At 41.7% G+C, this 21,454-nt stretch overlaps 1 protein-coding gene across 3 annotated transcripts in view; it reads left to right on the top strand.

The window, feature by feature from the left end:
* The window catches only part of WWC1 (WW and C2 domain containing 1), a 70,680-nt gene that overhangs the window by 41,372 nt on the left and 7,854 nt on the right, over nucleotides 1–21,454 (top strand). For all 3 annotated transcript variants that reach the window (XM_048064819.2, XM_013178512.3, XM_048064820.2), the window contains exons 8-16: nucleotides 15–88; nucleotides 5,236–5,478; nucleotides 6,911–7,000; nucleotides 9,241–9,779; nucleotides 14,907–15,015; nucleotides 16,776–16,856; nucleotides 18,338–18,424; nucleotides 19,249–19,441; nucleotides 20,810–20,962. In XM_048064819.2, the coding sequence (XP_047920776.1) occupies nucleotides 15–88; nucleotides 5,236–5,478; nucleotides 6,911–7,000; nucleotides 9,241–9,779; nucleotides 14,907–15,015; nucleotides 16,776–16,856; nucleotides 18,338–18,424; nucleotides 19,249–19,441; nucleotides 20,810–20,962 (1,569 nt within the window). The remainder of the gene's footprint in view (nucleotides 1–14; nucleotides 89–5,235; nucleotides 5,479–6,910; nucleotides 7,001–9,240; nucleotides 9,780–14,906; nucleotides 15,016–16,775; nucleotides 16,857–18,337; nucleotides 18,425–19,248; nucleotides 19,442–20,809; nucleotides 20,963–21,454) is intronic.

The following is a 21,454-nucleotide window of genomic DNA, read 5'->3' as shown; positions in this document are numbered from 1 at the left end:
ATATTTTGTCTCAGTTTATTACCAGCAGCAATAACCAGTTGGCTGAGAAAGTGAGATTACGCCTTCGATATGAAGAAGCAAAAAGAAGGTAATTCTTCGGTCTGTTTTACCTTTTGGCTGTCATACAGCTTATTCTGAAGATGCAACTCAGATTGAAATCCAGAGCTACTGCTACATAAACATGCTAATTTCTGAGCTAGTGAGGCAACAAGCTTTCTGGGCCAACATTATCATGTAAGAAATAAATAACCATCCTAGAAATTGCTAAGGAGTGACTAACACATCAAGAACTCAATCTAGCCACACCTGCAGGAACATAAGTGGTTTTCCTGCCTGTTGCCAGTGCTTCCCCATTCCAAATAAGAAGACTGTACCGAAAGGCATGTCCTTACCTTACTCTAAATGCAGTGAATGTTTGCATGGTTTCAAGTCAGATAAGGAGAAATGTGTATTGCGTTAACACCTAGCATACTGAGACACGGTCAAAAGGCTGCAGTTTTAGTGCCTGTCTGCTTACCTGTAAGAATGTAAGCTTTTACATTTGCCCTCTGATATGAGATGAATGAAGAATAAATTCTTTAAAAATCACATCTATTTAGAAAACTTTTGCTTAAATTAGATTGGGAGATGTATTTTTAATTGATAATAGCTAACTCACTTGTTGAGGAGGTCCCTATATTTATATGGATTGATACTGCAGTTAGATGAAAAACCCTGAAGCAATGTTCTTTCCATGTACTTTGGTGGCCCTAGTCCTTGTTCAGAGGTGTGGCCGTCAGTGGTGGTGATTTTGTTTTTAACTATTCTAAAGGGACTTGCCTATTCCAGAAAAGCAAACTTCAGATGTATGGTACAGTCTGTACCTGGAATACATACAAGGAAGAAAGGATTGTCTCTGGTTGGAAATAAGGCTTAAGGCTGTGGTTACTCAGTGTTCTCATTTGAGTATACTGGTATGGTCAGCAGGCCATGTTTTTCTGTGGCATAAATTTTTATCAGCATCTGTGGCAATTGTCACAGCTACACACAAAGAATGTGTGTGCCCAGCTACTTTGGACAGGAGCTTGCACGTTTCTGGGTAGAAAAGGTTTATCAGAACTGTTTTGGCAATCTAAGATTAACAGCTACAGTAATATTTGGATCATCCTTTTTTTTAAAAAAAAAAAGTATATATATTCTTAATCCCTTAGATGCAGTAGTTAATGTTTCAGTGTTAAAATTGTTCTTTACTTTTAAGTTTTGCTCAGGGCTACAATTTAATTTACCCTGACTTTACATTTTCAGTTTGAGATGAAGCACTCTTACTTTAGCCTGTATCTTTTCCAAGGGGCAAGTGAATAAAGATAAACCTGAAGAGAAAATATATACTCTTTAAAAAAAAGAGACAGAACTTTATAAAGGCAAGCTAATACTTCATTTGAAGTGATGAAGAAGTGCATACAACACAGTCTTGCAGTTAAGATTTGATACCTCGTGTCAGTCTTAACTATGAGAAAATCCATAAATTATTTTAAAAAACATTGAGAAAAGGTGGATCTGAATGGGCATGAATAATTGATAGTGAAATGAAAAGATCTCCAGCTATCAGAGTGCTGTGGTTTTGGCATAGCCTTCAGAAGGAGCTGCAGAAACAAATACATTAACTGGTTTTAAGCTGGAACAATACTGTGGATTTGGTGACTCACAAGGAACCTTATGTTGCTGTGAAAATTCCTCCTGGTGTTGTGTGTTAGAAGCGTTTTCTGTCCCTACAGTGGAATATTAAAATGCTCCAAGAACAATAGGTAAGTGAGTACTTCGCTCATGCATGTATTATGGAGTCAAATGGTAGGGATGCATCTGTCCTATTAGCTCAGCGTTGTCAGGAAAGGTAAAACTTGAGACTTTGAAATCAAGGTGATTTCCTATTAGGTAGGTTAGAGCTACTAGTTTTACAAAGAATGATGATTTTGAAAGTGGACAGTAGCAGGCACAGTTACATTACTGTTGTGGACCAGACTAAAGCCACCGATGTAGGTGAATATCTTGCGGAACTTTTTCAGGTCAGAACTGCTAGGGGGCAGTTTTGTGTGTTCCCTCATCTAACAGTAAATCCTTTTGTTTTACGTCTCAGTGAAACAACGGGAGCCCTGGAGTAGAGTCCTTTCATGTCAAATCTATACAAAAAGAGCAGAGGATGACTGCAGTGACAAATTTTAGGTTAATTGGTTTGGAAACTGATGATAGGTATCTTGTCAAAAGAGGTGGCACTGCTACATCTCTACAAGGAGAGCACTACTGCAGCAGAGCCTGAAGCACGACTGTTGTCTGATGCAACTAACTATGCTGTACAACTTCAGACAAAGTAGTAACTCAGTTGTGTAGCAGTTGTGCTCCATGCTCTGCTTTACTTCCTTCAGCAGCTGATCTTTCAGCTTGGGTTTTGTATGACTGGATAACTCTGGGCTTTTAAAGGTAGGCTTTAGAATCTTCTGAGCTGGAATATTTTAGTGTCACTTAGCAGCTGTGGAACAATGGTGGGTATTTGGTGAGTTTTTAGAGAACACCTTCCTTTTTGAATTTTCTGACAAACAGGCTGATCTCTTAGTATCACCCACTGATTACTGGTTGTGGAGGCAGATATTTGAAGTACACTTCTCTGCAGATGCATGTACTCTGCATTAGCTCCAAAAAGACTAAAAATTTTTACAAGTTATGTCTATATCACAAAAAATAACAGCTTTTCCAAGTGGGGAAAAAAAAGACAGTAAGTCATATAATTACCTTTTCTAGTTAAGAATACAGTTAAATAAAACTTAAGCTTCCCATTGCGTATTTTGTTTGGTCTTGCAAGCTAGTAGCCATTCAGAAAGGGTCTGTGTGACTTGAGGCCAGTATTGCTGATGGTTTTTGCAATGCAAACCTAGCATGGCACTTCAGTGATGTAGCTTAAACTCGGGGAATGCGGAAGGGTTGATTTTTTCAGCCATGTGTCAGTCTGCAACCTTTTCTATTGTAGTGATACCGTTCCATTGGACTAGGAGAAACAGAATATGTAAACCTACTTTTAACTGAAAAGGGGAAAAATAATGATCATTTACAGAGCAAGGCAAAAGCTGGAGTTGCTTTAAAAAAGCTATTAGACTTGGAAATGCATAGAGAAAAAAATTCCATTGGAAAAGCCATATCCATGCAAATGTATGCCAGAAGTGATCAGATTAATGCCAACCAATCCTCTTAAACTCATATCCCTTCAAAATACACAGAGGAATTCTTGGATTTTGAATTAATGCCATTGTTAATTCTTTGTTGGAGCACAGTGTTGCACTTGATCAGCACTCAAAAACAAAATAGCTCAGAAGAAAACCTAAAAATAGTTGAGTTGAATCTCTAACAATTATGAAACTTGAATTAGAGTAAGCAACCTGCTGTGAGGAATTGGTTTACAGAAAAAATGAGGCTCGACTTCAAACAGGTGATCTAGTCTGTGTCCTGTGATGGAGTAGGCAGGTCGGTGTGTGTGAGCCTGATTTTGTACCTCTGTTTCGCAGGCTGTCTTGGGGCTTGAGTTACTCTTGGCATGTGGAGCTTGGAAGACAAAGATTTATTCTTCGAGGCCATTCAGCAGTTGTGTAGCTGCTGCTACCCAGATCTACGTTTTATTTCTGTAATCACTTCACGATGGGTTAGTTGGGTAGTGGACACCATTCTTTGCACTACTGTAGCATAAACCGGGCTCTGGAAGAATCCAGATTAGTAGCCACGACTGTTCATTGCGCACAGCTGAAGTCTGGTAACTCCATCAGATCCCCAAAACCCTTTTTAAAGGGGGGTGAGCACTGGGCTTTGATTTCATATACAGCAAATTATTTTTTCTCATGTGTTTACTAAAACCTCAATGAGATGAGTAGTTAATCACATGAAGGGGCGTGCATGCCTCAACTGTCTGGCGTTCAGTCAGGTGAATTATTTCCTACAAGATACCTTGCCTTTCTCATTGTTTGAATTCTAAGCTTTCATAATTTCTCCTCCCCAGCCCACTCAGCCTTCCCCATTCCGTGTTCCCCACTCTGTCACTTCTAAATGTGCAAGTTCCAGAAATGCAAGTCAATTGTAACTCTTACTCAGCTTTATTTTTACTGGTTCTCACTGAACTCCAGTAATTATCCCCGCAGGTCATGAAGAGTTGTAGGTCAACGATTATTACTAAGGAGACTGCTTTCCCTGGGTTGACTGACATTTCTGCCCTCAATTCTGTACTGTGACCCACCACAGGTTTTTTGGCTCGCCTCTCTATGTTGTAGTGTGAAGCAGATCATTTTTGGAGCTGACACAGCAGCTCAGACACTTGGGAAATAGGAAATGGGCGGATAGGTGGTGTGAGCAGCCTCCTTAACAGCCACAAGCTGTGTTATCCTCTTCTGTCTGTCAAAGCTCTTGTGAAATGCTAGATCTGTGTTGCTGTTGACTTCTTTGTAATCTTCCTGCTTGAGATAGTGTGGTGTGACGCTGACTTTAAACTGCAGTCTGGGATGATACCTCAGATCAACATAGACTTTACGTTCATGCAAACAAGTGACTCTGGATTTAGGTAGGATTGTAATCCCTCTAACTTGTCACGTCCTCAGGTCCCTGCTGTGCCAGAAGTAGCCTAACTCTTTAATATGTCCAGAAAGCTCAGCCTATGGTTGGATTCTTCTAGTAGTAGCATGCATGTAGTGAACTTCCTCATTGTAAAGACAGAATTCGTTTCTAATTTTTTGAGTGACCAGTGGTCTTTCTCAGCTTATCTGAATTCTGTGCAGGGAGTGTAGAATTCTCTTCCATAAACCTGATTAAAGATCAGATACGTACCATGTGATACTCTCCACAATTAGTAGTATGAGGTCATTAAGGCATATGAAACATCTCTTTAGTTAGTGTGTCTGACAGATTTTTTTTTTAGATCCAGAATTTCTATTTTGCTATTCCTTGACTGGTAGAAACTGCAGGTTAACTAGGGACTTGGCTTTCCATTGGCAGCAAACCTGAGTTAAAATCCCATTTTTGCATGTCAGCCTCCTGGCAGTGCCGTACTTGACTGCGCCCTCATAAAGATGACATAAAGGGTGAGATTAGCTGTCCTTGAGCTGAAGATTCTTCTTGAGGGCTGTGGAAGGTGTGGTTGGTCATGGTACATCTTCATGTGTGTGTTGAGCAGTAGCTAGGACACTCCTCATGAAATAACTGCTTGCCTTTTTTTCCTTCTTGCTGCAGAATAGCAAACCTGAAAATACAACTGGCTAAGCTTGACAGTGAGGCCTGGCCTGGAGTGCTGGATTCTGAGCAGGATCGTCTAATATTAATTAATGAGAAGGAGGAGCTCTTGAAAGAAATGCGATTTATTAGCCCCAGAAAATGGACTCGAGGAGAGGTGGAGAGATTGGAGGCAGAGAGAAGACGCTTAGAGGAAGACCTTCAAGCTGCTAGAGACACTCAAAGCAAAGCACTGACTGAGAGGTAGGTTACTGGGAATAGGACTGAGTTTGCATAATTGGGCAAGAGATGATGAGGAGCAAGCAGCAGCATCTCCTGCCTGAATGCTAATAGCAGTGCACTCTGACTTCTGTGAGGCTGGTTCTGTAACCATCTCCCAAAAGAAACTGACTGCAGTCGGTAATCCCCAAGAGGGGAAGGGTTGTTGGGGCACCTTTCCTACAAATGGATCCTGTATGAAAATAAGAAATGCTCAAAATAGCTCAGGTTACTATGCTGTTCCTCCATTCAGCCAGCTCCTCACAGCAGCTTCTAGGGTTGGTTTGCAGTCTGGAGCTTGGTAAATGTTAACAGATGGAATTTTAAATTTAAAAAAAAAGTTGTTTGTTCTAAGCATCCTTGTACGTGACTCCTGTAGGAACTGATATTTGACAGGCCTGTGGGTGTTGCGTGGACTATCCTGTAAATCTGAACTAGCTGAAAGAAACACAACTATTCTCCCTAATTTTGCTTGTTGCAGTAGGAGGTCTCCTGGGAACATCATACACTGAGGTTGAATGCTGTATTGGGCATTGTCTGCTGCTGCTTTACAATCTGTGCGTGTTAATGTCGGTGGCTATGGCAATGCTACCTTTAGCTGGAGGCTCTTCAATTTATATGGGATAAATGTGTTGCATTCGTTTTCTGCGTCTCTGTATTCATTTATTCTACATGCTCAGTATGCAAACTACATATTTCCTATGTGGATTTTTCATGGTTTTATCATACTGGAAAAATTCTAGGTGTCTCAGAAGTCTCAACTACAAGATTTTTACCAGCCTGAAAAATCTATGCTTCAAAAAATGTTTTTTATATTGCTGTAAGATGAACACTGTCATTTGATTTTTAGGAATATGGTCTTGTATAAGTGTACCCAAGAAACAGGTTGCTTCTGTGGAAGGATTTCTTGCCTGATGGCCTAGTTAGAGAGCCAGCGCCTAACTGCACATGTTTTGTCTTAAACCAGTCCAGGTGTGAAATAAAACTGAGATGTTGTTGAAGTCCTTTAAATCACGTAAAGCCATAATGAGATGGTTATAAACTAAATCATACAAACCTTAGTCATTTATGGACCTTACTGAAAGCAAATGAAAGCACTTACGCCTTTATTAGCAGAGTAAATATAAGAACACAGTAGTGCACATCAAGCAGCATCCCTCAGACTTCTAGTGACGCCTGATCCTAGAAACATCAGCCTCCATAGTAGTACCTGTAATTGTCTTCACTGTTGTGAATGTTTTCAGGATTGAGTTACACATCTTGGTAAACAACTGTGCATCTTGTCTGAATTCTGTTCCACTTTGTACTGTGTTCTCCTTGACTTTAGTAGGATTTCATGGAAGGAATAGTACTTGCCTTTGCTCTTCATTTTAAATTGTAAATGGTACTTTAGATCTATTCTTTTCTTTCCTCTTAGATTGAAGTTGAACAGCAAAAGAAATCAGCTAGTCCGAGAACTGGAAGAAACAACGCGGTTAGTTGCAATGTTACACACCCAGCTGAAAAGGTACGTAACCTCCTACAGAAGTTACAGGTTCTTTAACTGCACATAACGTAACTGCCATTTCTCTAACAGCTTCATCTCCCAGATGACTGATGTAAAAGGCCTTTTGTTTATAGTAGTCACACAAGATCCCCAGGTAGTTAGTAGAAAGAGAAACCTTGAGGGTAATATGTCCCACCCCATTTAGATAGGTTGTTTAGAATGGGATAAGGAACTTTGTGCCTCTGACAACAGAATGAGTTTCAGCAATCCCTTTTGTTTTGGATGTGTAACAGTTCAGTGGCTAAGGTGTGATTTTTTTTCTGAATGTTTGAGGTACTGTAGTACTTTATTAATAAAGTATGTTAGCTTAGTACTCGTACAGCAAATGAAATGAATCTTAGTAATACATGTTAATATGTCACAATATTTCTCTGAATTAATTCTGATTATACTGATGCTTGCCATGTAGACAATGAATTGTAATATCTATGAATCTTTTGTGATTCACTTGGTATATAGAAATATTTTTGCAGTCATAATGTGGTCTGATTATTCAGGCTGTAGTTTTTGGAAGAGCATAGAGTTGCTGTTTTTAAAGATAAATACATGACTGTAAACAGTAAGGCCAAACCTTCTTCAGCTGCAGCCATATCTTCAGCCTTCAGATTAGGAAGTGTTTGGTGTGGTTTTTGTTTGGTTGAGGTTTTTCCTATCTGTACTGAACTTATTCTGTTTATAGCTTCTGTTCCACTTGGACTGTTTCGTTTTATGAAGATGATACTGAAAAGATTGGAAAAAAAATCATAGTGCAAGACTGATATGTAAATAAGCCACCACGGAGAACAACTATCTGTGATGTTCTTGTGCAGTAGAACTGCATCATATTTTGGTGTCTTCTAGCTGATCAGGGATCTTTTGAGGTGACCGAGAAGCATGTGAAACTAATTTTTTTCCTAACTATGTGCCCAGCATTCTTGGCATGCACCTTCATAAAATAAGCCTTTGCTATTAACCCCATAATGCCAAATGTCTGCCATTCAAAGGTATGCACAAAATGAAGTTGAGACCAGTGGGCTAGGGAAAAGGTTATGTTAAAAACAAATCAGCAACAACAAAACAATCCCTTTCAGTAGTGAAGCATTTAAGAGTTTTAAGTTTGTTGGTCCTGGACAGATTCATGTATACTGCCAAGATGCAAAAACATTTATCGTGTTTCGATTGTCACATTTCACCCAAAGCTTTTTTTAACAAACATGATGCGCTACACATCTGTCATACAAATGAAGGCATTTTGTGCCAAAATTGTCCTGAATTCTTGTAAGGCCGTAGGCATAATTTTTTGTTAAAGTTTCTAGCTTTTTCCCATAAAAATTGTATTATTAGGCTTATTAACATCCTCACTATTTTTCAGTGAGGCAACTTAAACCACTTGTACATATGCAGAATTGTTTTAATAGCTAATCTATATGTGAAGCGAGCATTAAGGATCTTTAATCAGTCAATGAGCAAAATATTTAATATCTGGAGCAATAGAATTGGTTTAAATGGAATTTCTAAGGATGATACATGTAGTCAGTGCTAGAGGACTGAGCACTTGCTTAAAACTAATTTCACTGTCAGATCTCTAAACTAGATCTCTAGGGATAAATAATTTGTGAGAACTGATTTCATAGTCCAGCCCAAACTTGTTCCCTTGTTCTTGTGGCCCTAAATGCCAAGAAGCAGCCTCTCACATGGGTAAATCCTTTGAATTTTCTTGTAACTGCTGTCTGTTGTGAAGGCTAGTTCCAAGCAGTTGTGATATTACCCTTTTGAGTTGGGGTCTGAGATTGAGATAAATACAAGCTTTCTTCTGTACAGAGTTGCAATAACTCGATCTGCTTGCATGAACCTTCCTGTTTTTTGTGGTGTGCTTTGGAGATCAACGGCAACCACTGATTTTTCCAGACAGAAGTGGGAGGAGAATGTTGTCACTAATTTTTGATTGCTTTAAAACTGTTTTAATGTTGCTTTCGCTAAACAAAGGTTCTTGGGAGATTGATAATGGTGAGCTGAAAAATGTGGATAAACTCTATTTTTATTAAAAAGTGGCCTAACTTTTCCACGGGATAGAATTTGAGTCTGGACTGTTATGGGGACTAATACACACAGCCTGAGCTGACAAAGCACAATGTACTGTGTGGGCTTGGAGACTTGGTGATACTGCAGTGTCTTAAATATCAAGAGAGAGGTCTAACTGTTTTTTGACTTGTCTCCTTCAGTCTCTCCACCAGCATGCTTTCCCTCTCCTCGAGTAGCAGCCCTGGTTCCCTTGCATCTAGCAGAGGATCTCTTGCAACTTCCAGCCAGGATTCATCCACTTCTGCCAGTTTCACTGACCTCTACTACGAGCACCTGGAGCAGTTGGAGCAACTGGACTCAGACTATCAAAACAAGATTGACTTGCTCTTGGAAGGAGCCACTGGATTTAGGCCATCGGGCTGTATCACCACTATTCATGAAAATGAAGTAGCAAAAACTCACAAAGCAGATGCCACCAGCCGCATACAGGCTCTGAGGTCGTTGTCTGGTACTCCAAAATCCATGACATCACTATCTCCAAGGTCATCCCTCTCTTCTCCATCTCCACCTTGTTCTCCGCTGGTGATAGACCCACTCCTTACGGGCGATGCCTTTTCAAGCCATATGGATTTTGATGATACAGAGATAAGTACAAACCTTTCAGAACTCACCCTACACAGTGGGAGTGGCAACTGTAGACTGGAAGAGCCTAGAGCAGGAGATAAACATCTAGGTCAAGGTATGATAACAAAATATTTGCATGCACGATTTATTTTTAATATAGTTTATAAAGCATTAAGAAGCAAGTATTGCTAAAGCTGACTCATTTTGATATGTGTTATAAAGCGTATTCAATTGCACATCCTACCCTACCTGGGAGGAAGGGTTGGTATTTTAACTTGCACACAAAGTACTGCTGATCCGATGAGTTATTCAGAAGACCATGTTGTTTTTAGTGTACTTGTGTATGCAAATTACAGGGGTTTTGTGTGAAAATATAAATGGTTGTGGTGGGAAGTGTGTATTAAGCAGGCACTTAACTACTCAGAATGTTGTGTGGTGTCTTGGGTCTGCAATTGAGATGCACGTAATGCCATATTGACAAAAACTTTTGGGCCAAGGCTCTGAGCAAGACCGTGAAAACAATTCAGCTTAACAGTTAACAAAAGCGAATAAAAATCCTTCCTTGCCACCTCAGCATACATGACATCTCGCTCTGGTTCCCAGTAAATCAGTGGCAATGAATTCATTAACTTCAGATGAGCAGACATGTCAAGGCTGTGTTGAATTTCTGCTGGTTTGAGGGGGATGGTCTCTTAGCAACAAAAGCGTGTTTAGATTGTAAGCATGATAAAATAAGACATTTAGAGAGAGTGGATGTTCTGATGCATGCATATGGCTTATTGGTGGGTGGGAAATGTTTATCCAGTTTTAGTGTGATGGCCCTGCTGAAGTGGATGGAAAGCAGGAGAAGGCAGTTGATGCCATCGTGCCAGGGCCTGTCAGAAGCCTATGTGACTGCAGTTAGGTTAAACCCGACGGAGGTGATTGAAATGGCTCGAGTTGTAACTAGTGAAGAAGTGTGGAACGTGAACTTGCATGCTACAGAAGTATGAAATGGCAGTTCAGCTTTTTCATTTTTTCACGGGATTATAAAATAGCCCATGTGAATAAAGGGAACTAGCACCATGTTATCACTTCTTTCTGTAAGGGTTGTTGTTAGAAAAGCTGATGCTATTTAAACTACAATAAAAGACATGACTGCAGAGCTTCCCCCTTAAGTTACCATTTTCCTACAAGCAAGAGACATTACAGATATGAGCAGGAAACAGTAATCATTCCTATTAGAACTGGATGCTGATTAGTTTTAACCTTTTTAGCTCTTCAAGATTTGTCAAGGCTGTTAAAGTGAAAGCTAAGGTGTTAAGCAGATTAAGTGATTATTACTGTTACCCAGTCAGCAGACAAAATAATCACCATAAGTGGTTTATTTCAGGGCAATAATGAGATGAGATTTTACTTCTCGGGCATTTTGTACGCAGTTCAGCAGTGTAACACCCGAAATGAGGTGGCTGGATCTGGTATGGTTAGTCATTGGCCTCATGGCAAAAGCATGCTCACGTGTTCTTGTAAGTAGAGCTGAACAGTATAGATCTGAAGGATTTGCTTTTTGTTTAAAAAAAAATATCCTGCTACTTCTGAGGCTAAAGTAAGGTTTACTCTCTTACTTGAGTGATATAGGCGAAGCTACTAGCAAAATTTGGAGTCTGGTGATATCTGATATTCTTTGAGGAAATGGCACAGATATTAGAACAGTCCACAGCGTGTATTTTCAAGTCCACATCATGGTGTATCAGTGAGAGCCCATGGAAGGGAAGTGGCAGGAAATGAAATCTTGAAATTCTTCATATGAATGAAAAAAAAAATGGTGGAACAATGTAGCAAGAATTACCACCCCACTTGGGAATATAGAATAGAGTTGAATCAGTTCGGAACTCTTCCATAAACTTGCTTTTTAGTATGACAGTCTTTAGAGACATAAGGCTTAAAGCAGGAAACCCACATTTTTGCATTTATTAGCCACACAGAATAGTTCCAGGTTTAGTGTGTACGTGTAAGCCTTCCAGTGCAGAGCTTCAAGTCCCTTGCAAAAATGTAAGGAGGAAAAAAGATGGATGCGTGTTGAGTCATTTTCAGGGAACCCATTAATCTTTTTTCAGGTTGCACTTTGACATTGTGATGTGTATATCCCCATGGTATTTCTGCTGTTTTGTGCATCCGTGGTATTTCCAGTTTTTGACTGGGGTAAGGATGTGTCAAAGTACTGCCAGCAGCTTTCTCAGCGTGTCTGGCCAAAGCAGAAGCAGCAGGTTCCAGTTGTCTTCTGGAGCCTTTTCCTGCAGGATTTCCCATATCTCAGAGCTGAGGGCTGGAGCTGAACCTCCACATAACGAAGCTCTCTGCTTCTGTGATGCCCCATCAGACATCTCCATGCCCATCAGCTGCTTTCTGCTGTTTGTTACCATTTTAGCACCTGCATAAAACAGCAGGCCCTTTCGCTGTGACGCTTCCTGCTCTGCTTCTGGTGCCACCCAGGGATGTCATCAGTACGGCCTGAGCAGGCCGGGTTTGGCTCAGTGCCTGCAGGTGGTGCTTTCCCCTCCCCAGCAGCTCTCCCCCTTCTCCCTTGAAGACTTGTCCTGCCCGTGACCACCCCTGAGCTTCCAGCCCTTGGAAGCTGACAGGGCCGGGCTGGGTTCGCTGGGCAGCGAGCAGGCCTGCGCTGGGGGCTCCCGCCACCCGGGCCAAGTTGTCACTGAAAAGGTAACAGAAAACAGCCAGAAACGAAAAGGGAGCCCTCTGGTAGCATTATGCTTAAGCTTCTTTAATTGCAAAGCTATTAAGTAAGAAAGAGGCTGGAAAAGGAGCAATGACAACTCCATTACAGATGTGAAACTGGTCCAAGGAGCAGCAGCCTGTACCGGGGAGCTGAGAGGATTCATTTGCTCCCCTTGGCTGCAAGGTACTTGGTGAAGTGACCAAAAACGAAGGCTTTCTGGGTTGAAGTGATTAAACAGCATTGGTAATCGAAGGAGAAAGAGAGCTTAAGCATACAGAGACCGATTTGCAGCGTTCTCCTTAATAAAGGAGCTTAATATGAAAAGATTCCTGGATTGGCATTTCTGGGAGCAGTACATAAACCTCAAACAACCAGACAGCCAGCCGGCAGGGAAGAAATGCTTTTCATGTTGGAACCAGGGAATAAGGGGTACAAAGCAGTGCTGGTGAAAGAAAAAACGTTCAGAGCCTGCTCATGTGCCTCCAGCATGGTCCAGGGTGTGGGGAGTGTGGGCTCGGCCCTTGCACACAAGCACAGGAAGAACAGATTAAATGGAGTGCCAGTATGAAATGTATCCATTACTTTCAATTAACGACTGATCTATTGTGTTACTAATGCTAAGTTTTATTCATTGTGGTTTGACCTATGGGGAGAAGGTCTTGGTATTTATTTCTGTCCAGCAGCTCCATGGGCATTCGGAGGGAAAAACATCCTTCAATGGGGCTGTCCACAGAGAAGGGTAAACTGGCCCAAAATGCTTGCACGCGTGAGCAGCGTGTATTGGTGTTACATGCAGCACCCCCTACTGTTAACTGGAGAACAAGTCCTTGTGTCATTCTCCAATCCTGTATGGAGCTTGCACACTTCCTGCATCAATGCTTTTCAAATCCATTTTTAATTATGGGGCGGAATGTAACTATGTGCAAAAAGAAAATCTGCTTCGTAATAAAATGTAGGATGGAAACCATATATCAATTCAGGGGCACGTGGTTCCCTAGGGCTACAGAAAAGAGGGACCTCTTTTAAAAGGTGAAAAACCCTTGGAGAGGAGTGCATTGCCACATTTCTTCTGTGGGGCTAGGGTCACTCCCAGTGTGACAGCACAACAGGCCCTCTCCTGCAGAGCAGGCATCCCAAAGCCCTGCTGGTGAGGGCAAGGGAAGAGCTGGGTATGCCCCCGTGCTTGCTTGGCACTCGAGTCCTCCAGGCTCATGGCTGAAGCATCTATCCACAGAAATATGATGGTTCAAGTGATAAGATGCAAAATTTGCAGAAGTTCCTAATGTACATCTTTCCCTATTTTGTATCACAAGACATAAAATAGAATAGTTCAGTTGGAAGAGACCTTCCAAGATCATCTAGTCCAACTGCCTGACCTCGCCAGGGCTAACCAAAAGGTAAATCCTATTAATGAGGGCATTGTCCAAATGTCTCTTGAACACTGATGGACATGGGGCATCAACCACCGCTCTAGGAAGCTTGTTCCAGTGTTTGACCACCCTCCCAGTAAAGAAGTTTTTCCTAATGTCCAGTCTGAACCTCCCTTGGTGCAGCTGTATGCCATTCCTGTGTGTCCTGTCCTCAGCTACCAGGGAGAAGAGACAGGTCCCTCCTCCTTAATGTCCCTGTGCAAAACTCTTCTTCAGCTTCCTCCATTCCTCTTCCCTATCTTCTTCCCCATACGTTTCTGTGTGTGGCTGCTACTTCGAATCCTATGATCTTTCTCTCCACGTTTATGTAGTTAACCCGGTCTTTCCAGACCTGTGTTCTGGCCTTTGTATGCCGACCTTTTTGGTTCATGGTAGAGGGGCGTATTTCTTCCTTGTTCCCCCTCCTTGAAGCTGACCTTGGTGTACGCTCTCCAGGTGGGTTATACCCCTCACATAATCCCTTTCTGGCCAGGGCTCAGTCGCTACTATTTGCCTTCCTTGCTTTTGTCTGTGGTAGTAGGACCAGAAGAACTAGTACCTGCTTAAGGCTGGCTAGCAATAGAAGCTGTTTTATTGGTTAATAATTTATAATTTTATTGGAGTTCAGAAGCTCTGTTTCTTCTACACCTTGCCCTTTTTGTCCTGGGTACCTCCCTGCCCTTTGAATGCTTTGCAGCCTCTCCTGCAAGGACCTGGAGAGGTGCCTGGGGCACCAGGGGTAACGCAGCCAGCGCAGCGTAGCTTCCATCGTGGGCACTCTGCTGCACGACCCAGGTACTAAATGGGCATTGGCTGTGCGGTGAAACCCTGCTCCCCCCACTGCCACGTGCACCGCTCCTCTCGTTGTCTCAGAGCCGTGTGTTCTCCAGGGCAGCCTGGCGTTCTCCTTCAGCACTAACTCAGCGCTGGCTGACGAGCACAGTTCACCCTGCCTTTGTCCGCTCTGCGTTCAGAAATGTGCTGTTGCTTAACAATACTGGGGCGGGGAAAGAAATGCAATTGAAGGGGAGGATGAGAAAAAAGCTGCTTCTGATCCATGCTGTTCATTTTCATTAACACCTGTTTTTTTTGGTTTTCCTCTGTGCTTTTCTGATAGGTGTAAATACAGCTGGAGGGACGGCACTGAAGGTGGCGTGTGTGTCAGCTGCAGTGTCTGATGAATCTGTCGCTGGAGATAGCGGGGTGTATGAGGCATCTGTGCAAAGGTAGACATCAGATCTTTCTCTAGAAAGAAGCTAATTCAGCTTTGCACACAGGAGTCAGCTGGAATAATGCTGGATTTGTTGTGTTTTTTTTTTTCGGGAGGAGGGATTGGTGGCTAAGGTTCTCAATCTCAGACTTTGTAATATTAAAAAAAAAAACTATAAGCAGGTTGAATTTGATGATGAAAATGACCCATTCGTGGCATTGTACAAGTAGCTGAGAACAAGGTTGTCACTTCTCTCTTCACGGGGAACTGTTTGAACAGTCAATCTGTTTCTGAAGGTGCTGGTAAGCTGCGACTGCATTAGCAGAGAGCCATCTGGCAGGTGTAACGTTCCCCTCCTGCCAGCCAGCCGTGCTGGTGTCAGTGACAGCCTTCAGTCAGTATAACAGGACTTTGGGATGTTTATTAAGGAAGAAAGCAGAAGCACCTTGAACCACCTCACGGCTGCACCTGCACCACGATGCTTGGATCCAATACATGATTTCTGTAGGGTTTTCTCTCTTGGTGCCTAGCTTAAGAATGATCCATGCATTATTGCTCCTCCTGGGGCTCTGGATCCCCTTACTACTTGCTAAAGCTTTCCAGAGTGGCTTGACAAAACGTTAACTGAAAGGTACTGTTTTTATTGATACCTGTTTTGACTGCATCTGCAGTTTGTTTTCCTACCGTTTTTATTGGCATTGAGGTAAATTATGGGTCTTTTTATTGCACGACGTGACTGTAGAGGTGAAAAACAGGTCATTTTATCCCCCCTGCCCATTATCTTTGTGAATTCTCCAGAGAGATGAGTAACATTTTATATTTACAGGACCGTTCCCTTTGACAAGAATGCGCAGCTCTTTGTAAATCAGACCTCGTGGCCTCGAGTCAGACAATCACACAATGAGGTGTCTTAGGGCCCTTGTGTCCCCTCGATGGGATGGGGAGCTCTGCAGCAGGGGGAGGGATAATGTGCGACACAAGGGGAGAATGTATCCCATGCACCCTCACGTCTTATGTTGCTTAATGTTTGGGTTGTTGACTTGGCAACCTTTGTAAAGGGCTGTAGTATCATTTTGATGCCTATGATAAATAGCGAGGATAGGATGAGCAACACGTTTGTCCTCTATGGATGTAACGTAATGAAATGCAGAAGAGTGCCAAGTAATATGGGAAATACTTAGAAAGAAATGCTAATCCCGTTTTAACATGCTACAGCATAGTCTGAGTCAATTTAGATGATGAATGTAGTTGTTGGGACTTTCAGTGCGTAAAACTTTAGGGAGGAATTGGGAGGAAAAATTAGGGCTGTTTTAAAGACGAGCGATCAGTGTATTCTGTTGCTTTTCATGTGCTTAGGGAAGTTTGATTTGTTAAAGAAACAAAGGAATGACTTAAATCTAATCAAAGCTGAGTTTTTTTGCTGTCACAGTGCAAGACGGGATTGTAGCTGTTAAATCTTATTTTTGTTTCTGGGCAGTCAGCTGTCTTAACTAAAATCCAGTCAAGGGAACCCTTTAAAAGTCCTCCCTACCTTATTCTGCACAACCTGTCATGTGGCTTTTTTTGGCAGTGAAAGGGGAAGGCATATGACTTTCTGCTGATAAGGACTGCAATACATACCTCTAAGGATGATTGAACTTATTAAATGGGCTTTCTTTTAGCTGCTAATTTTACAAAATCTGGATGCCTGAATCCTGAATGGAAGGGAAAAGATCTTGTATTGCCTAAATGCTAGCGCTTCAATTGAGTCCTTAATTGTCTTTTTTTTTCTTTCAGACCATGTGTGTCAGAAGTGGTGGTGTTTGACAGTGATGATACAGAAGGAGTTGGGACAGCTAAAGTGCAAATTGCAATGAGGTAAACACTACACATTTTTTATTGTATTTTCCTTCCAATGGAAAGAATGATTTAAGACTGCTTTATTCTGTTTTCTTATCCTATTTAGCATATCCCATTGGTATTTGCTAACCGATGCCCCCTTTACACTGCAGTTGGGAATTGCACTCATCTCTGGGAGGTCTTTGGCCCCGTTATCCTCTTACATGTCAGTGGAAATCAATTGGTGATAGTGTGTTATGACACCGCAAACCAGCAAGTGCAGCACTGGCACTGCTGGGCTGGAGAAAGCATTTTTCTGGCTTTGACTCCCTGAGTGTGCAGCTTGTGGGGGAAAAGCTGGTGGTGATAACTGGTACTTGACACACCTGAATCCCCAAGTAGCCCATAAGGCACAGGAAGGTAGGCACGGAGACATTGTTCTTAAATGACTCAATAGGATATGTATGAATTGAGAAAAACTGTGGAGTCATAGAATGAATGGGGTTGGAAGGGACCCTTAAGGATCACCTAGTTCCAGCCCCCTGCTATGGGCAGGGACACCTCCCACCAGCCCAGGCTGCCCAAGGCCCCGTCCAGTCTGGCCTCGAACACCTCCAGGGATGGGGCATCCACAGTTTCTCTGGGCAACCTCTTCCAGTGCCTCACCACCCTCTGAGTGAAGAATTTCTTCCTTATATCTAACCTAAATTTACCCTCTTATAGTTTAAAACCATTACTCTGTCCTATCGCTCTACTCCCTGATCAAGTCCCTCCCTGGCTTTCCTGTAGCCCCCTTCAGGCACTGGCAGGCTGCTGTAAGGTCTTCCTGGAGCCTTCTCTTCTTTGGGCACAACAACCCCAAATCCCTTTGCATGACTTCACAGGAAAGGTGCTCCAGCCCTCTGATCATCTTGATGGCCTCCTCTGGACTCGCTGTACTATGCCCACGTCCTTGTGCTGGGCCCCAGAGCTGAGCGCAGGCTGCAGGTGGGGTCCCACGAGAGCAGAGCAGAAGGGCACAATCCTCTTCCTCGCCTGCTGCCCACGCTGCTGTTGGTGCAGCCGAGGATACGGGTGGCTTTCAGAGATGCTCTCAAAAAATTAGTGCAAAAGTGTTTTGTCGTGGCCATCAGTGGTAAAAACAATGCTTAGCAATAGCATCTTTGCTGTACTTCAAGTATTTGTACATGCAACTTTTTTATATTACAGTCATTATATAAGGCCTTTGAAAAGGTTTTAGTTGACAATTTAACTAGATTCCAGAAAAAGCCATCTGTATTAGGTCAAATCTGTAGTCCATTGTTTATGTAAGTTCCTAAGTTCTGTATACTCTGGTAGCAAAATGTCGTCATGTAATATGAAACTGCTTTTGTTTTAAGCTATAGGTGAGCTGTATTTCCATTATAGCTTTCTTTGTATATACTTAATGCTATTTGCCTGGACTAATGAAATAAGTGGAATACTCATTCATGGAGTCTGTGACAGATCTCTCTAATACTAATGCTTTTTTGTCTTTTCAGATATGATGACAAAAATAAACAATTCGCAATACTGGTCATCCAGCTGAGTAATGTTCAAGCACTGCTGTCACAACAGGATCAAAAAGTGTAAGTGGGTGAAATAGACATGCTTGAAACATTTATTAGATTCTTGTGGGAGCTAAACAGATGTTGATTTTTTTTTCACACACTAAAAAAAATACCTCTTCTGAAATACTTCTAAATTTTATTGTGTCACTTCATTTATGAGCTCATACATTCAAACTGAAATAAGATGCATGTTTTTCTTCCAAGGCATGTATTTTCGAATTGGAAATTAGGCTTGTTGGAGTTAGCACCAACCAGCGAGTTTCTTAGCTCCAGCAGTGTCCAAAACAACTGTGTCAAGTGGAGAGAGGGCACTCGTTCTGCTGCAGAACTTATCCTTGGACATGGGCACAAACGCATGCATGTGTAGGGAAATGCATAGTACAACTTCTACTAGACTCATTCCAGGCAGAGTTTTTAAATTCAGCTGTGTGCTGAGTAAACTGACATAAGCTTGATGGATTTTTGCATTGTTGTTCTTACCTGCAAAAAGGTATTGTTAGCACGTAAGTTGCTTCTTAGTGACAAGTTATGCAGATGTAAGCAACTACGCAAAACAATCCCATGATATTCCATTACAAGATTCAGAGAGATGAAGCCTACAGCAACTGATACCTCCATATGTCTCTGATTTTTGTGAGGAGATACGCCTTTTTCCTCAGTTGACTGATATTCCAAAGAGTAGGATAGGACAGTCATGTTCAGAGTGCTTAGGATGAATTTCCCTTTCAGATGTATGGAGCTCTTGCAATGAATTTCCCTTTCAGATGTATGGAGCTCTTGCAGTGGAAGTAACAGTGGACTTGTACAGTAGTACTGACTGCAGTATATTGGTTTTTCCATAGGAACATTCGTGTGGCTGTCCTGCCCTGTTCAGAAAGCACAAGTTGCTTGTTTCGCACAAGACCAGTGGAAGCTTCAGACAATCTTACGTACAATGAAGCGTTCTGGGTTTCTATCTCTTACCCGGCTTTACGCCAGAAGACTTTAAGAGTCGACGTTTGCACTGTAGATAAGTCTCACCTTGAAGAATGTTTGGTTAGTATTAATCTCTATTTTAGTATCTTTGGTCCATTTGTTTTCTCTTTTGAATTGGACAACATTTTAAACTACGAAGTGTGCCAATTTCTCTGAATTTTTTCTTGATAATCCTTAGCTATATGATCTTTCCCCAGACAGGTTTTTTCTACTAAAATCATTATTGCAAAGAATATTCATTAGATACCTGTTTTGTTACAGAACTTGGTAACTGTCACCGGCTACTAGATTTCCCTTCTCTCATGATATAATGTGAAACCCTTGCCTATTTTTCCTCCTTTTGAAAACATTTTTTGTACTGTAATTGAGAATGGACTTCTTACAGGATTTTTGAAGCCACTGTAGAATACAAATTTATATATATATATTTAAAGCTGCTATTAAGCTGCGCTATTAAAATCCACAGAAGTACAGTTTTATGAGTGCTAGTATTTCCATAGACACCTGAACCCCTATTGTTAGAACAGCTTTTTTGTTCAGTGCTAACTGGAGAACTTGATATAAATGGATTTGTTTCTGGAGTAATGTACTCCAGAACATAAGTAGGGTGTGTTGAACTGGGGTATAAGAAAACAAACTTTTCTGTAAAAGTTCATATTTTCTTCTGCATGTGTTCCGTAGCATCTCCCTTGGCTGGAGGAGGTACATGCTTCATGATGCTTCTGCATTTCTTCCTTCACCTACCTTGCAAAGCACATCTGGGTTCAAGGAAGCAGCTGTTTTCCAAATGGGGCTTCCCTGTCTGGCAGCCTGTACTGTCCCACAGTACCTGAGCTCCTGAAAGGAGAGCTCAGCATGCTGTCCACCAGACCGATGCTGGTGAGATGAAGTCTGCTCAAGACATTGATTAAGCAAATTGCAAAACGGCTTTATTTATGTTGTTGATCTGTCAGGATGTGTATAGTAAACGTAAGGCAGTAAAAGCTGAGAAGGCAGATGAAGAGGAATCGATAAAAAAAAAAGCTAAAGCATCTCAGTCTGAAACAGTCATTTCTTTTTGTCAGCATTGCAGGTTTCTTGAAAGGGAGTCCTTCTGTTCTTTTCTCTTTTTTCTTTTAAGCTGTGGCTGTAAGTTGTCCCAGCTGCAGCAGGACTTTTCATACTTCTTCGTACTTGAACACAGGACCTGTAATGAATCACTTGATACTTGGACTGGAAGCCCTAGACAATGTTAAAAATAATTAAGCGTAAAGCTTTACTAGTGTAACTTCTCACATGCTGTTGAAATGGGGATAAACAGGGCAACTTTTCTTTTGATGAACTTGCCAAACTCAGGTAGTCCTGGCTTTCTGCTCTCATCTCTTATTACTGTTGTGGTACTGGTTCATTTTAATATTGTACTAAAATTGTTTTTTTCCCTCTCAATAGGGTGGAGCACAAATTAGCCTTGCTGAAATATGTAGATCCGGAGAGAAATCAACTCGTTGGTATAACCTCCTTAGTTATAAGTATCTGCAGAAGCAAAATAGGAAAAGTAAACAAGGAAACATTTATTCTGAAATACTCTGCACTGACAAAACAGTAAGAACAACTGCTTAAACCTGAGAAATCTCTTACAAACCCTCTCATTAGTACTGTTTAGGTGGGTAAAGGACTGATGCAGTAAACAAGAAGTGAAGTCTGTTTAGTTTATATTTATAACTGTGAGGATGTTGAGTGCAGCAAAATAATATATTGATTACAGATATGCCCTTGCCCTGGGCTAAATACATATTGAAATCTGCTCCTCACTGAAGCTGAGGGATATGGTATGTGGTCTGCTCTAAGTGATATGGGAGCTCTTGCCTTTCTTCCCACTCGATAGTTCACCTTGCTGCAGTAAACTTGCTGAACGAGTCAAAATACAGACTGAACCTGTGTATGTGCATGGCATGCAGTATTCTCAGGCTAGTATCTGCACGCATGCTGTACTGCTAGCATAACTGGGGGGAGTTGGACTCACACAGGCTTGACTATGCACTGTACGTGTAACAAGCTGCTTGAGCAATGTGGGTGTAGAGATTACAGCTCTGC

Source organism: Anser cygnoides, chromosome 14, assembly GCF_040182565.1.
Source record: "Anser cygnoides isolate HZ-2024a breed goose chromosome 14, Taihu_goose_T2T_genome, whole genome shotgun sequence".
Classification (NCBI taxonomy): domain Eukaryota; kingdom Metazoa; phylum Chordata; class Aves; order Anseriformes; family Anatidae; genus Anser; species Anser cygnoides.
This window is presented reverse-complemented; position numbering and strand designations above follow the sequence as displayed.